This window comes from Ipomoea triloba, chromosome 12 (assembly GCF_003576645.1).
Source record: "Ipomoea triloba cultivar NCNSP0323 chromosome 12, ASM357664v1".
Lineage (NCBI taxonomy): Eukaryota > Viridiplantae > Streptophyta > Magnoliopsida > Solanales > Convolvulaceae > Ipomoea > Ipomoea triloba.
The window spans coordinates 27,499,820-27,517,767 of record NC_044927.1 but is presented as its reverse complement, the minus strand read 5'-3'; the positions used below and the strand labels follow the sequence as shown (position 1 = coordinate 27,517,767).

Here is a 17,948-nt window from a genome sequence, read left to right as displayed (position 1 = left end):
AAAAAAAAAAAAAAAAAAAAAAAAACAACAACAACTGGTATACAAAAAATTAGTTCAAGTGTAACATATTTGCTAGTTTTAATGTTCGATGTCTCAAAATTTTGCTAACTTCCACTTTCATATTTTTATCTACTTAGTTAAACTGACAAGTGGTTGGAAAATAAAAAATTTTCCATCCCAAATATTTCCGTCCACCTTTTAAAGTGTGCAGAAATTTCTAGCCAATTTTTGTCGATTTTTAATTTCGCCGTTAATTGAAGCAAGTGTTTCGTTTCAATTAAAAATCTAAGTTGATATATAGTTGCATTACACATTTATGTTTATATATTATAAATTCAACACCGTTATTTTAGAAAGAAACACTTTGGGTCGGAAAGTTAACAAAAGTTTTCCTCCATTTTTTGTTGGATGAACCGTTAGCCGGAAATACCTGTTATTCTAGCAATGAATCAATGACCTCTGGTCGAAAACATCAATTATACATAAAATCGATTGAAAATTTTTAAAATACTATTCAACATCGATATCTATTGTACTCAGTACTATTTCAGGATAGATGAAATACTTTGAGTTTGTATCATGTACGTATTACGTGAACATCGTAAATTAAATTATATGTAATTATTTATGGAGTAAGCATTTTCAAAAAAAAAATAAAAAATTATGGAGTAAGCTAAGTATTGTGTAATCCACCTGGTAAGCATATATAGACAAAATTTACAACATCAAATCATTAATGCAAGTATGTAATTACAAACTTGATTGGGGATGAAAGATTAAATAAGAATTTATTACCGAAATGGTACCTCGACTATTGCGAAATTATCAATTTGGTTGTCGACAGTTTTTTGTGCCCAATTAAGTCCCTCGACTTTGAAAATCTTAACCAATTTGGTCATCCGTTTATTTTGTCGTTAAAATTGGGACCAAATTGGTAATTTTGCTATAGTCAAGGGACCAAATTGGCAGTTAATTTTTCACTGAAATGGTCCATTGACTATAGCAAAATTACCAATTTGGTCCCTTGACTATAGCAAAATTACTAATTTGGTCCCGATTTTAACGAAAAAAAATGGAGGACCAAATTGATTAAAATTTTCAAAGTCGAGCGACTTAATTGGGCACGAAAAATTATTGAGAACCAAATTGATAATTTCGCAATAGTCGAGAGACCATTGGTAATAAACTCATTAAATAATTATTAAAACAGAATAAATTAATGTATATCATTTAGTTTAAAGAAAGCACTTGGGTTTCATATATGTGTCGGCCATTAGTCCACATCCTAAGGGAGACTTTATTTGAAAGCTGGCTTTTCAATGATGTTTACTACACATCATTAATAGATATATATACATCTCCCATTTAAAGGATAAGACCGACTATTATTGAAACCTCAATTAAGTTAGTCAAATTTATTTAATAATTATAAAATTTTAAGTTTGTAAGAACTGTTTATTGACCTTCTAAATTTAAATCGATTAATTATTAACAACCTGAGATGGTTAGTTTACCTCATTATAGTTCATTGTCGATTAGGGTTACAGTACACGTTTCACACATAATTTACATTCGGGTAGCGATTGCGTTATGTTTTTGAATTGTTAAAGTTTGATAGTAATTTTAATGCAACTAGAAAGTTAGAATTAACTATGCAAGAGCGACTCGAGCTTAATCTAAATTAATCTCACGATAATAAAAAAGCTCTAAGTAAAAGATTGTTCACTTTCTTGGACCACTTTCCTCTATCATAGTATAATATTATAGAAAAATATGTTGGATTGGGTTACTTGGAAGAGAATGGATTCTATGAACGATGAATTATATTGTATAACTAGACATGGCCGGCAACGAATTTACGCCGTGAATTGAGAAATCCCTACGTATTGCATGAGCTCACTAACCATAATAACCCCGACCGACCATTAAAACAAAACCATTTTATATAAAATGTACCAAGTAATATTTTTAAAAAAATAAATTCATACAAATATTACATTTTATCAGGTAAGAAGTATGTATTTTTTTCATATTACATTGTTACTTATCTTTATTCCAGTGATATGAATATATGATTAATCTAATTGAGCTTCAGTCAATTTTTTTAAGACAATTTTTTCAAGAACGTTATTATATACTCCGTACACATTAGTTCAAACTAATAATTTTGTATTAGAAAAAAAAACATTTTCTTTTAATTACGAATTTTAAATTGTGAATGTAGTATGTTCATTTCGACGTTTACCAAATGCCACTCTTTGTCGACGGGATAAGATTGGCGTGGATCACTCCGCATCCCACGGAGATGATTGACACAAATTCACAAGCCTGGAGAACCAAGCAAGCTAAGAGCATGCATGAAAAGATAGGGAGAGAGACAAAAAATGTTATCTCAGGTGTTAAAGTGATAATATGTTAGAAGATAAATAGTAAAATGAGAATATATATATTTTTTAAGTTTTAAAGAGTGCATGTTAAGATTTTCGATTAATACATGATCAATTGGGTTGGAGTTGCCTCACATTTTATTTATTTGAGTAATTCAAAACGGGGTCAATAAAAAGGGGGAGACACATGTTTTATTATTATTATTTTATTTTTTGTTAAAATTGCACACAACATCTAATATCTTCACCATATTAAAATACTAAGACTAATTAATCCGATTAACTCGAATTGTACTGCACAATTTAATTCATATTCAGAAAAAATTTCTTTTACCATAATCAAACTTTCAACTTTATAGTTACATTAGAAGTTAGTCCAACCCATATATATTATTGTATGAATGGAATCACATCCGGCCACACGAACTACAGGCAGACATGATTAAGCATAGAATCTCTTCGGAGATGGGAACATGGAGAATTATATATTTGTTGCTTAAGAAACAGGCAATCCATGCATTAATAAATAAATACACACACATATATATAGTTATTATTTATTGAAGTATGTGTTATATATCAACTATACTTTGTGCTTTTAATCTTATATCGCCTTTTAAACTAAAATATTTTAACAATAAATGAACAGATAATGCAAGTGACTCAAATTCAAAACATTTTAAATTTTAAATCAAACTTTTTACCAGAAAGAGTACACACAATTCTTTAATTTTCACTTTATATTATTTATTATTAAAATATTTAAATTATTATTCTTCGATTTTTTCCTTCCTAATTCCCTTAGCTTCAAGGTAAGGCCGGTGCTTTATATTTAACATGTTAGCATCTCTGCTCCAGCATCTTCCAACGAGAATAAATTCGTCTTATCTCTAACACATCCAATGCTCCAAAACACAATAATCAAAATCCTTGACAAACACACATAAAGCATATTATTTAATTAAAATAATATAATTAAATAAACTGTATTAAACATCACCGTAATTTACTTCTTTAGATGACGGTTTGATGGATATTTTGTAAATAGACTTGACGCAAATCAACTCGAAGGAAACCGGACCCGACCAATTACGGGGCTCCGGAGCCGAGCCCAGCCTTGGCCTAGTCCGGCTGACCTGGGCATGGCCGAGCCCAGCGCCCGCCACCTAGGCTGAGCCCAACGCTTGGTCAGGTGCTTGGTCTTCGGTCGGTGCGGCGCGGGGCGCAGTCCATTGCGGTTGTAACCTCTCGCCCCTTTTGAGCGGGGTAGTTAGGAGTTTATTAGTATAAAACACTCCTTTTTGTCTTGTTAGGACATCACTTGTATTATTGGATTATTTGAGTCGGACCACCCTGGTCAATTTAATCCATCATGGTTATAGACTGATATGATATTTTGACTTGTATGTCCAATTTATTGTAACGTAGTTCGGTTTAATAGTATATAGTCCATGTGATTGCATATTTGCAAATTATAATAACTTTATACAATAAATTGTTGATGAAAAGATCTAAAAGGAGTGATTAAATAAGTGGATCATAATTTTCGTAACTTAAAAATCACGGGTTAGATTCTTGTTAACACCCTCATTGATTGAACTTGTCACACTAGATAGATTTTCTTAGTATAGTTAGGAGTGGGATTCACCCATTAAAAAAGAAATATGTTGATGGGAAACAAGTCGGCTGCCTTTGAGATTTTTGCTGTTGTTTTGTCTAAACGTGGGTGAGAGCATGAAGGAATCTTGATCTCTACGATCTGAATAATTAACGTTTTATACATCTTAGGATTAGGAGGTGATATGTTTATTTATAATGGTTGATCATATGATGTTTATGTCATGACACACGTGTGCGCCACTAATTAAACAGTTAAACTCCAACGAACGGTGATTAGAGACATTAGCACTCAATTGATTATGAAGGTTGAGATCTCTTCTCTCTCCCTCTTTTGTTTTGTTTTTGGTATGATTACAAGTTTTTTGATTGGTCATTAAAATTATAGATCAAGATTAATCATGTTCTCATGCCTAATTCTTTAACAACAAAAAATTAATTGAAGTACAACTTTATAATTTCACATACCGTGAGCCAATTATGATTTAACCGAATGAGAAAAGTCTCTAATAAATATCTCGTTTGAAATTTTTTTCAATATAAATAATTTTGATCTCGTGTCAAGAGGTTTATATTGTTAAGCTAACGCGAGTATAATAAGCCTAGTAATACAGTAAAGCTATCATCCACATGTTATGATTATTGCTATCATATAATTTTTTTGGGGTGACGAGAGAAATCTACCGTCACTATGTAATCAATAGTGTACACTAAAGTAAATTTCAATCATGTGCAATGTAATATATAGTCTGATCCACAAATCACACATGAGATATAAGCCGCACTATGAATAATTTTAACTTACGTTAGGAGGTATACATCGAAAAATAACAACAATATAATATTAGCAAAAAGTTGTGTCATCGTTCAATGTTTTGCACGTCTGCTATGCAACAACAACGACGCACGTGGAGTAACGTGTCGCACCACCTCAATTCACAAATTTTCAACAAGCGAAATCATATATACAAAGTCATTACCCTTTTCTTAACCTATCAGCGTTAAGTTAAACAACAAAGAATGATGTTTTCATTACTAACAACACATATCGTCAAACGAAACACAATAAACCACAACAATTTAATAAACCTTTCATAGAGATACCTTGAGCCTATCATCCCAATTGCCCCCAACTTTACCATATATTCAACGTAACTCCACTGTTATCGCACCAAATTAGCAGAAAAGCCATACCTTTGGGACATGGACAACCCAAAAGAGAAATCATATCACATCAGAGGTTAATTGCCTATGAAACCCAATGCCTAATGTTGTTGGGGTGTTGTCTGTACTAATCACTTCAGGCTGTAATTATGTGGTCGGCAATGTGGTGCGTAATTAGGGATAAACAATTACTAAACTTAGGGATTAGTCAATGGAATTGACTAAGCTGCTCCAAGAAATGGAAACAATGGGACATAATCACTTTTTGACTTCTTAAGCCATCTTTGGCTTTCCTCCAGACACAGCTAACCTACCCTAAGTCTTGGTGTCGTATAGTAGATTAATAGATTAATGATGCACTAGGTTAAAATGATTAGCTTGATTAGTTCATGTGTTAACGTGCCCGGTGTTGTCTTGTCATGTAATAGGAGACGAGGTATAATAAGGATTTAAACTTAAATTTATTGTTTAAAAAAAGGGTAACTCAGATCACCATTAAACTACATATATGTAGCTAAACTAAATCTAGCATGTATATATATATATATATATATATATATATATATATATATATATATATATATAGAATTGGCATAGTTTGATCTATTAACGAGCCATCGATGAAATTATTCCAATTGCAAATTATATAAAGAGCAAAGACTTGTGTGTTAATTTGATGCTGTGAGTGTTAACACTATATAAATCGATCAAATTGCGATACAAAACAAAACGTGAACCTTATACTTGCATTGATAGTCAGATTGCAATGAGACGTAAATAGTTGTATATCCACCTAGAGCATGCACGATTTCTTATTTAGTGATTGATTATGATGACATTTTCATATTTACTCCCATACTAGTAACTTTGGAATCGAAAGGATGGAAACACCCAAACACCCAACTATTATATGAAAATTCATCTAGCATCCCAAGTCAAGACATGCGTATAATACTACTGACTCTATTATAATGTAGTATCTACTGAAACACAAAGAGTCAATACCCATATGTTCGTAATTACTTTCTCAACTTTCTGAAGCACAAATAGTCAATACCGATCACATTGAGCCTCGAACCTTGACCTCGCATTTGAGAGTCATTTCGTGCTATTAAATCAGACCAGAAGGTCATTGGTAATAAGCTTTTTGGGTGTATTGGGAGTGGGGGATAAAGTACAATGCAATTAAGGTGAAATCAGAAAACAGTTCCACTTGAATTAAAGATAGACCATATCGTATGTCGGCGTCGTGGTTGGAAAACAGGCGAAAGTTGTCGGGGATACAAATTTTGATGGCAGATTTTAGAGCAGCAGAGGGCGATAGAGCGGCCCATGACCTGTGACAGGTAGTGGTAGGGGTGTGATCGAATAACTACAACATACATTTAGCGCAGCTGCAAAAAATGGTGGCAGAAAGGGGCTGCTGCAATAATGGATCTTTATTGGGTTAAAAAACCGTGAAAAAGGTAAAAGGGATTTTGATAGATGCCAACATGAAAAGGTAAAAGTGAGCCAGCAGAAGGGGAAATGTTGGATGGCTTGAAAATGGTGAACAAATTTATTTATTTATTTATTGGGGTTTGGTTAGTTGATGGAGCTATGGGGTGATGAATAATGGTTTTTAACTATAGTTGTTGATTGGCATATATAGGCTGTCATGACTCTCATAATTCAGTTTTGAATTGGCATCCAATTCAATGTGGGTGTAGTGATGTTACATTATTGGAACAACTTATTCCTTTTCCTGATTGTTTTGCTATAATCACAATGAGAGATAGATTCCAATTCCTCCATTTTTCTTTTCTTGCACCACATTCTATCCAATATGCATGCTCAAGGTTTACGGTGTTTCAATGTTCTTACCTTCCATCTATTATGTCTACAACGATTTCTTATAAATGACACCATTAGGGCTTTGAACCCACTAAGGGTGCAGGTTTTGAATGTTTCAGTGCTTTTTGGGTTTCATCGTTCTTTTAATAAAATTCAAAAAAAAAAATTGTGTATCAAATTTAAAATTATATATATATATATAACTTAACCTTTCTATCTAATTAGGTTAAGGAACTTCTAGAGCTGCCTATATTCTTTTACCTTCTGTAAAACAACAACGGAAAGAAGTCAAAGAACATGTCATACATTATAAATTCAAAATATAATATATATATATATATATAATATAATATCAATTAAGTTTGATCAAAATATTATATTTTAGATTTATATTACTTTTTTGAGTGCTACTGAGTCTGTTACAATATAATATATATGTTAATAACTATTTAAGTCAATACCGCTTCCACTGAGATCCAAACACACAACCTTCCATATGGGAGTATAATTTGATGTCACTAGACCACAACGTCTTGATTTAGATTTATATTACTTAAGTATAAGATATATGACAATTAATTACTTGCTTAAATTGTCAAATTATGCTATTACAAATGATAATAAATGTATGAAACTTAATATGAAGTATCTTAATTAAATTTGATCTATGTTTGATCTCATAAAATATTATGGGCAAAGAACACAATTTCTTTTGTTTTTTCTTAAACAAACACAAATTTAGTCAATTAAGGTTGGTTTCATGTTTCAAACTTCAAACCCACAAATACTCTAGTGGTATACATTTGGATTATAGTTGGAAATTTTGACTCTTGAGAATATAATGAGCATTTTGTGTTCTTTGACTTGTGGACTTTGACCTCTTCATATGCTTACTTTGGCGCATATATATATATATATATATATATATATATATATATATATATATACACACACACACACACACACAATATATACACGAGTTAATACCCAATATAGTCCTCGACTATAGTGGTTTTACTCAGTTTAGTCCTAAGTGACTTTTTGTACTCTATTTAGTCCTCGACTTTAATGGTTTTACTCACTTTAGTCCTCTGTTAAGAATTCTGTTTGTTGGGTGTTAATAACAAGGTTAACATGGTAATTTCATTTCTATTTTGTTTTTTTATCAAATTAATTATTAATTATATGTCCTAATTTATCTCTATCTTAGTATCTCTAATGTATTGATACTACAGGAACAGAATGCTAATTGATTGAGTTTGAATTCATTACTGTTAATGCTATTTGCTAATTATTTGCTAATTGCTTTGTGTTTGGATTCATTTGAAAATAACTAAAATTGCTTCTATTTGAATTCATTTGAAAAGTGATCAGAATTTCAATATGCCAAAGTTAACTAATTGCTCATTATTTGCTAACTGTTTTTTCTTTTTTTCCTAAAGTATTATAATTTACTTTGTCTGCAATTGTGTAAATATATATAGAACATATAATTAATAATTAATTTGATAAAAAAAAATAAAATAGAAATGAAATTACCATGTTAACCTTGTTATTAACACCCAACAAACAGAATTCTTAACAGAGGACTAAAGTGGGTAAAATCATTAAAGTCGAGGACTAAATAAAGTACAAAAAGTCACTTAGGACTAAATTGAGTAAAACCACTATAGTCGAGAACTATATTGGGTATTAACTCATATATACACACACTAATGATCAAATAAAAATCACCCCTTAAGTAAAACATGGATTTACACAATCTACTACACGAGTACATATAATCTACTTCAGAGTAGATAATTGTGTTTATTCATGCATGTAGTAATTTAGAGGTCCTCAATTGACTATACGCAAGCATATATATTAAAATGAGTTAATTCCAGCAACGATCCTCCGATTATGTTGATTTTCTAAAATTAGTCATCGACTTTTAATTTGGACAATTTAGGTCCCTTGACTTTCAAATTCTTTCCAATATTGGTCCTTTCGTCAAATTTTAGTTAAGTTGAGGTCAAATGAAGGGGTAAAATTGTCCGTTCACCTGTTTAGTGTATTATTACTCGCATTTTTCTTGTCCTATACGTTGTATATATGAATATAATCTCAGCTGAAGTCTCAATCGAAGCCATATAATCTCAGTCGAAGTCTTTCGACTGAGATTATATTCATATATATAGCATATAGGACATGAAAAATACAAGTAATAATACACTATACAGGTGAACGGATAATTTTACCCATTCATTTGACCTCAACTTAACCAAAATTTGACGAAAGGACTAACATTTGAAAGAATTTGGAAGTCAATGGACTTAAATTGTCCAAATTAAAAGCAGGGGACTAATTTTGGAAAATCAACATAGTCGAAGGACCATTGATGGAATTAACTCATATTAAAATTAATAAATATTTATAAATCTTATAAGAACCTAGATATAACAATTCTTATTGCGTAATATATATCATAAGGAAACTCAAAATTTTGCCTTGAATCTATACCTTAGAGATGATGTCATCGAATTACTGCACATATTAACTTCTAAAAATTTTATTTGATAAATATATATAATCGAGTACACTCCGTCTTTCTAGATCAATATTCTTATCGCCTTCAATGATAATATATTCAATTTGTCTTGTTTGGGCAAAATTATCCAAAAGAGAATAACAATGGATTGTGTTTTTCTAGTTTTTAATAAGAAAAAGTGTGGATTATAGAACTTGACCCGGCAAACAATTAAGTTTGAAATAACAAAAATGTTCTTAAAAATACATTAGATTCATTTGTCTTTAATAATACTTTTAATATAGTTTATAAATATATAAATTTTATATATAAATACTAAACTTAACATTATGACAAATTTGATTAAAGATAACTCTAATCAAGTCTCATTAACTGAATTAGACCAATAAAACGGATAGACAAAGTTACATATAAAATTAATTAAATAAAATTTTAATTAAAATTTGTAATTGATGTGCATTATGACAACTATAATAAATAAATACAAAAAATTGAACCTCAGTGGTACGGTGGAGACATTGATTTTTTAGGTCGAATAAGTTTTTGCATAAGTATATATAAAATAGATACGACATTCTAAAGAATCACGAGTGTTTAAAAAAAAACAGTAACTGTCATTATTATATAAAAATTTCAATAAAATCCATCTTACTGCATTTGAGAATAACTGTTGAATACACATCATGCGAATTTTTCTTGTCATTTAAAAAAAAAGACTAATGTATTCTGTAAATGTTTTTTTTTATAAAATTTAGTGTTTGAAGTTAAATCAACACAAGGAACAAGTGAACAACCAAAGACTTTATGGTCAAGTGGTAGACAGAACTGTGATTTTCCTGAATGGAAGGTATATTAATGCTTGAGATTGTGAGATATAGTATTGTTGAGATTGGTATAACATTATTAATGCTTGAGATTGTGAAATATAATATTGCTATACTATATGAAATATCACGTATCTTATTTCAGTTGTCTAAGCCCATGAGTCATTACCTAATCAATTTCAAACTAAAACGGAAAATTTTATATTTTCGTACAAAAAAAAAAAGAAAAATCAAGATGAAAATTACGAGATCTTTTGGTCAAGTTATATAAAATTTTTCTTTCATGACTTCCTTAAATAAGATGCCATAAAATAATGCAGTATTGACTTTTTGTGTTTAAGTACGTTAAGAAGGTATGTACAAACATGTTCAGTAGTACTAAAAAACTTTAGAAACCTATAAAAACAAGATCTCATGATCCCAACAATATTCACAAAGAATAGCGATTTCACGCTACTTAAAAATGTGATTATAATTGAGAACTCAAAATCAAATCGGGGAAATAAATTAAAGTAGAGGCGGAGGAGTACGGAGATTTTAAGCGTTAACCACCACCGACTCGGCTCCTAGCCTCTCTAACCATTAACCAGAGAGTCTCAGACCTCTGTTCCCCTCTCTCCCCCTCTCTTTCTATCTCGCTCGTCTCGAAATCTCGTTTCTCGGGCCCCGTAATCGCGAATATCTATGAAAATTTCACTTTCTCATTCCAAAATTAGTTTTTCCATTTTAATTTCCCAACTTTCCGAATTTCACCCCCACTTCCGCCATTAATTACACAAGTTTTTCCTTCCCATCTTTTAATGGTCAGCACTCTCTTCTTTGCTGAATGAGCGCTGGGAAGAGGCACATGAGTAACTGTGTTCTCTTCTTCCGGAACATGAGCTGCTAAAATCCCCTTGTTCTATTACACCTGATTCAATACTGTTAAGCAGCAAAATATACCAATGTAAGCAGATTTTTTACCCAGTTAGATTTCGTAGCTGTTCTGATTTGTTATTGTTTTGTTTTTTTCTGCGAATGTCGATAGTTTCAGTTCAATCAAATATTCAAATGCGATTAATGTGATCTCTGGGATCATTTATGTTGTCATTTTGGATGTGGGGGGTTTGATTTGAACTCCGTATTCGATGTCTACCGGTTTATTCTATTTTATTTGAAAGTTTGGGTGAGGGAAAGCTAGGGTTCATATTTCTATGCAAAAAATATAATATTTTAGGTTGAAAAGTTTGTGTTTTTATTTACTTTTTTTGGGGGGTGAAGTTTTACTATGTGAAGCTGTTTTGTTGGGAGACCAGGTTCAGTGGCTGTGGATTGGGATCCATGCTGGATCTGTACTTTTTTTGTGGTTGTACACATTATAGGAAGCAGTGAAATTGTTTTTGTGTTGTTGCTTGACGAGTGGAATGTTTATTTATTTTCCGGTTTTACTAATCTTGGTGGTTGCGTTTGTCTTTCTGTTTGAATAATTTATTTGTTTCCCATGTCTGTTAGGTTCCATTATTATAAAGGAAGGAATTGAGCACATTGTCTAGGGCTTTAAAAGTTATGTCTTGAGGGTTGGGTTTCATGGGGTGAACTCAAGGTATAATGGGTAGCTTCCGCCAGGATGAAGAGGATTGTCAGTTTTTTGATGCCCCGGAGAGTATTGTCCAGCCATCTGCTGTAAGTCCTAATTGCCTGGAGTCTACTGTCTGGGTTGATCATTGTGTCTCCAGTAGCTACCAATATGATGTGTGGGTTAGAAGTCCCAAAAGTGTTAGAGAGCGCAGGACGAAATTCCTTGAATGGATTGGATCTGATTTAGATGGTGTGCATGCTGAGGACCAAGATGGTATAGATTGCGGCTCTAGTGCCCTCTGCAGAGAGAATGATAGAATTAATGAGAGCACTGGGGCTGTGCTGAGAAACCCAATTTTTCAAGGTGAATTTTCTTGTAGCCAATCTTCTGTTCCAAGTTCATCTGCTGATGCTATGGGTTCATCAGAAGAGCCAGGTTCAAATGAGACCTTCCTATGTACAAGTGGAAATCTGGATCATCAAATATGCGATACTAGCACTATGGCAGAGCACAGAATGGAAAGTAACCACCAAGGTTTGGCATTAGAACAGCTGGTGGTGTCTGAAGAGTGTGAGAATTCTACAGGTGTACCTGGACATAGAGAGATACATGTAAATGGGAAGAATCAAAGGGTACTTAATAGAGTGAAGAGCCGTTGGTTGGATAGATTGCGTTCTTTCAACTGTATCATGGATAGTGAATGGAGAACACATTATATAGAATCCTATGGCTCTATCCCTGTTCCCAGGGCTAGAGCTCAGAGGGTCAAGGTTCGCCACTGTAAGAAGAGGCTGAAGGAACTGTCTGCCCTTTTTATGGAGCAAGAAATTCTGGCCCATGAGGGTTCAATCTTGGCAATGAAGTTCAGCCTTGATGGGCAATACCTAGCCAGTGCTGGTGAAGATAATGTTGTGCGTGTCTGGCAAGTGGTTGCAGATGAAAGATCCAATGAAATTGATATACCAGATTTGGATCCTTCGTGCATTTACTTCAAAGTCAATCATTTTTCTCAACTGGAACCTGTGGTGACAGAGAAGGATAGAATTAATAAATCAATGGGCATCAGAAAAACTTCAGAATCTGCCTGTGTTGTTTTCCCTCCCAGGATCTTCCGAATTTTGGAAAAACCACTGCATGTGTTCCTAGGGCACAATGATGAGATTTCGGATCTTTCATGGTCAAAGAACAATGTATGCTCACCTTGTTCTGTTTCTCTTAAGTTCTAAGATTTGTTTTAGTTATTTTTTAGACTAATTTCTCATGCTTGTCCTTTACTGCAGTTTCTTCTTTCATCTTCAATCGACAAGACTGTCCGGCTTTGGCAAGTTGGATTTGATCAGTGCCTCCAAGTCTTTTCCCATAGCAATTTTGGTACTGACCAAGCCTTTTTTTTTGTTTGTACTTGTTTATTATGTTCAACAACTTAGACTTGTGAAAGTTCTTTTTCATTTCATCAAAGCTTATTTGTGCATTATTTTTTGTTTTGATGTGATGCAGTGACCTGTGTTCAATTTAACCCTGTAAATGACAACTACTTTATTAGTGGTTCAATTGATGGGAAAGTTCGAATTTGGACAATTGATGGTGGTCAAGTAGTTGATTGGACTGAAACAAGAGACATAGTCACTGCTGTTTCTTATCGTCCTGATGGACAGGTCTGCTGATATTGCAACTCTTCCTTAATCATTACCACTGGGATATAGTTTTTGATAGTATAAAGACTGAATCAATATCTCATTTGTTTTTAGGGTGGGATAATAGGCTCTACAACAGGCACTTGTCGCTTTTTCAGTGTCACAGGTAATGTTTCCCTTTATGTTATTTGATGTCATTATGTAACAAAGTGGACTGTTTGGTCAATTGGTTGGCATTCCACCCCTCTTATCCATGAATCATTGTTTTGAATTCGCCCATTTCACTGATGTGTACCATTGAATCAGTATACATTGTTAAAGTATATGGATTATGAAACTGAACTTTTTTCTATACAAATTGTGTTCAGTACTCAATTGATCCTGCAAGACTGGATGATTTTTATTTTTACTGGTTGTATGTAGTTTAGTTTTAGTTAGACATGAATATGTAATACTTGAAAGTAATGACTGATTGAGTTGGTATAATGAGTTATGCTAGTGCTTGAATTTGTTAATGGACATATAATAATTTATTCTCTGGTTATAATATGGACATATGGTATATTCCCTGTTTAAAATGTTATATTTTCCCAATAGTTATGATTCATTGACTTCTAAATCAATATGTTGATGTTTCCCCCCTTACAGAGAATCACATCCAACTGGAATCAAATATTTGCCTAATCAGTAAAAAGAAGTCACCAAGCAAAAGGATTACTGGCTTTCAGGTTATTATACATTGTCTACGCACACCTTGCCTTGATTTATTAGTCTCATCGTCCATATTTTTCACACTCTGGATAAAATGTCATTTAAATGCAGTTTGTTCCAAGAGACCCGAGCAAAGTAATGGTTACTTGTGCAGACTCTCAAGTCAGAATTATTAGTGGGAACAATGTTGTCACCAAGTATAAAGGTACCCTCATTTCCATCTTTTTAAGTAAGCTGTTTAGGTATCTACATTCTTGGCACCTTATCTGGTGCATTACTTATTTATTCATCGTAATGGAAGTAGAAATGCTCCAATTGACATTCTTCGCAAGTTCTCCAGATTGTTTCTATCACCAATAGCTCATATAGTTTCTAATCGCATATAATTGGTCCTTGTCCCTTCCGTTTGACATTCATTCTTCTTCTCTGTAGGACCCAGGAATGCAGGAAACCAGATTCTTGCTTCTTTCACTTCAGATGGAAAGCATATTATCTCTGCATCCGACGATTTCAATGTTTATATGTGGAACTGCATCAGTCCAGAAGAATCTTCTTTGTCTAAACCAAAAGTGAAGTCATTTGAGTTCTTCTCTGGCAATGCATCCATTGCGATACCATGGTCTGGCTTGAAAGTTGGTGAACCAGAGAATGGACAGTTATCACATGGAGTGGATGAAAACCGAAATAATGCATTGCCCTTCTCTATACCTTTGGACCAAGAATTGTTCTTAGAAGCCATTCCTAAGGGCTCTGCAACTTGGCCTGAAGAAAAACTTCCCACATCAAGTTCTCAGACTTTGCCATCTGCAATGTGTAAATCTCAATACAAATTTCTTAAAAACTCTTGCAAGAGTACATCCTCTAGTCATGCTTGGAGTTTAGTAATTGTTACTGCAGGCGAGGATGGGCGAATTAGGTCATTCCACAATTATGGATTGCCTGTCCCATTGTAAAGTACTGTTTGCGTCTCAGGAGATGAAACTATTGCTGATCGATGCTGCCTGAGCCTGCATGTGATCTGTGGTGGGGTGATGCTGGATGGACTCAACAGCTTCACGTTGTCATGTACAGGATGCACCATTTGAGAGTGGGTCCCTTCAGATGTTGTATTGCAGAAAGTTTTGGTGGGAGTTCTTTGACCTGTCCTATCTTTGGCAAGTAGCTAAGGCATACGCCTCACACTCGGCTCAATTTGGGATTATTTGATCTATATCTTCTGTCCCCAAAATAAATGGAGATATGCATGAGGGAGTGAAGGGGATCTATGATACCCATATCTGTTTGCGTTTCCCGTGGGACCTTGTAGAAGAACCTCTTTCGTTTGGTCTCTGGGGTCTGCATCGAGACTGAGGTAAAGCTGGTGGCTGATATTTCCCCCAAGTGGGCAACTCTTCTTTTTGGGCTGGTTGGCTGATCTAAATGATTGAGGTGGTTGTCTGCCATTTTGGTCTATTCAAGATAGGAAGAGCCGTAAGCCTGTTGAGATGGTGAAGGTGGGCCATTTCCTGCTGGATTCAATGTGCTGCAATGCAATGCTACTGTGCTTGATAATCCAAATTCTTCATGCTGGGCTCCCGATACTGCTTTCAGGCAAGTACGTTCAATTTTTTCCCCGTTGAATTGGCAGCAGCTGACAATCCAAGTTGTTCATGGTGGAAGCCGCTCGACCATAGAGTTCACTTAAAACAATTTATTTAGCACCAAATGGTGTGACGGTGGTAATTGTTGGTGGATGCGCTTGTAGGGGAGATCTATCTAGGTTTTTGAAGTTTTGTACAGAACAAGTAGTCTTCTTGTATATGCATATAGCCTGTGCAGTCTCATTCATAAAATTCCCTAAACCTTGAACCTGGCTTAAGGTTCCCAGAAATTTTGGCATGAAAGTCTCAATGCATATTTTGTTCAATTAGAAGTATGTGTCTCAATACTCCAAAATCCAAATGTATGGTACCAAAATATTCAGCACAATTTATTAACCTCTGCTCAACTGTGTTCTGCCCGGGATGTTTTCTTCAGTAGTTGTTTGTTTGTTCAGAGTGGCAGTTGCAGTCTTTCTTTTGTTTGAAAGACATTTTGGTTGGGTTTGTGCTTCAGTATATGCTTCTGTTGCTCTGTATGTGTTCCCTATTCCCACAACTTGACACAAAAATATATTTCTAGGGGTTTGTTGTGTCTCTCAGTGTATGTTAAGTTAAGCTTCCTATAATGAGTTTGATTTATCAAGTTAAGCTTTTTATTTGAGTTTGATTGTCGAGTTAGAACTTCTTATAACGAGTTTGATTCAACTTTATCTATCAAGTCGAACTTCTTATAATGAGTTTGATCGAACTTGCTAGTTATAACAAATTGAGCTTCTTATAATGAGTTTGATTGAATTTGTTAGCTATGAGCTATGGCAAGTCGAGCTCCCTATTATGAGTTTGATCTAGTTTATAAGACTCTTCTTTAAAGTTAAAAATCTTAATTTTTTTTAAAAAAAAAATAGTGAGAACTTATATGTCATAAAAAAGTTACATAGATTTTCACTGTGTGAGAAGATATTGTGTGTGACAGGGTAATTGGGCATGCAACATCCGACCCGAATCTTCAGCACACTGACTTAAAAGGCAACAAACGGTCACTCGTTACACAAAGACGACACATTGAAGAGGAGTGATCAGCACATCCGAATCATCAACACTGACTTGAAGGCAACAAACGGTCACCCGTTACACAAAGACACATTGTAGAGGAGTGATCAGCACATCCGAATCATCAACACTGACTTGAAGAGGAGTGATCAGCACATCCGAATCATCAACACTGACTTGAAGGCAACAAACGGTCATCCCCGAATCATCAACACTGACTTGAAGGCAACAAACGGTCATCCGTTACACAAAGACACATTGAAGAGGAGTGATCAGCACATCCGAATCATCAACACTCCGAATCATCAACACTGACTTGAAGGCAACAAACGGTCACCCGTTACACAAAGACACATTGAAGAGGAGTGATCAGCACATCCGAATCATCAACACTGACTTGAAGAGGAGTGATCAGCACATCCGAATCATCAACACTGACTTGAAGGCAACAAACGGTCATCCCCGAATCATCAACACTGACTTGAAGGCAACAAACGGTCATCCGTTACACAAAGACACATTGAAGAGGAGTGATCAGCACATCCGAATCATCAACACTGACTTGAAGGCAACAAACGGTCACCCGTTACACAAAGACGACACATTGAAGAGGAGTGATCAACACATTGAAGAGGAGTTACTCCTTATCATCATTAGGAGCACTTAGTACAACATTACGCATCCGTACATGGTCGTTGGCACTTGAGGATATAAAAGAGGAGTCTCATTAGAGAATGGGAGACACTTCGTTTATGATGCACAACACTAATATATTGTACTGAAATCACTCACTCTCACTAATACACAGATCTACGTTGTGGTACTAAAACCATTGTTGCTCATTTATCTACTGTACTTACTCATCACACGCAACATTACTGTACTGAACTCACTATTGTACTCTTGATCCACGTATTCAAATGTAGTGGAATGAGAATTAGCAGAAAATGTATTCAAATGCCACAAAGGCGAAGCTTTAAGCTATTATTATTATCCAAACAAAGATCACAAGATCAAGCTGAATGAATTCACGTATTCAACTATACATCCTAAACATCGC

General features: G+C 34.1%; 1 protein-coding gene across 1 annotated transcript; it reads left to right on the top strand.

The window, feature by feature from the left end:
• Positions 1-10,880: 10,880 nt before the first annotated feature.
• Positions 10,881-16,245, top strand: LOC115999134. Its single transcript, XM_031238912.1, has 8 exons — positions 10,881-11,301; positions 11,847-13,103; positions 13,194-13,284; positions 13,411-13,568; positions 13,662-13,713; positions 14,196-14,275; positions 14,370-14,463; positions 14,691-16,245. The coding sequence occupies exons 2-8, from the start codon at positions 11,943-11,945 to the stop codon at positions 15,209-15,211; spliced, it is 2,157 nt and encodes a 718-aa protein (XP_031094772.1). The 5' UTR covers positions 10,881-11,301; positions 11,847-11,942; the 3' UTR covers positions 15,212-16,245.
• Positions 16,246-17,948: the final 1,703 nt, after the last annotated feature.

Excerpts from the sequence above, each read along its gene's own strand:
- LOC115999134 (XM_031238912.1), top strand. The coding sequence starts at position 11,943 with ATGGGTAGCTTCCGCCAGGATGAAGAGGATTGTCAGTTTTTTGATGCC. Across the intron at positions 13,569-13,661 it reads CTTATCGTCCTGATGGACAG|GGTGGGATAATAGGCTCTAC; the intron begins GTCTGCTGATAT and ends ATTTGTTTTTAG. Across the intron at positions 14,464-14,690 it reads TGTTGTCACCAAGTATAAAG|GACCCAGGAATGCAGGAAAC; the intron begins GTACCCTCATTT and ends TCTTCTCTGTAG.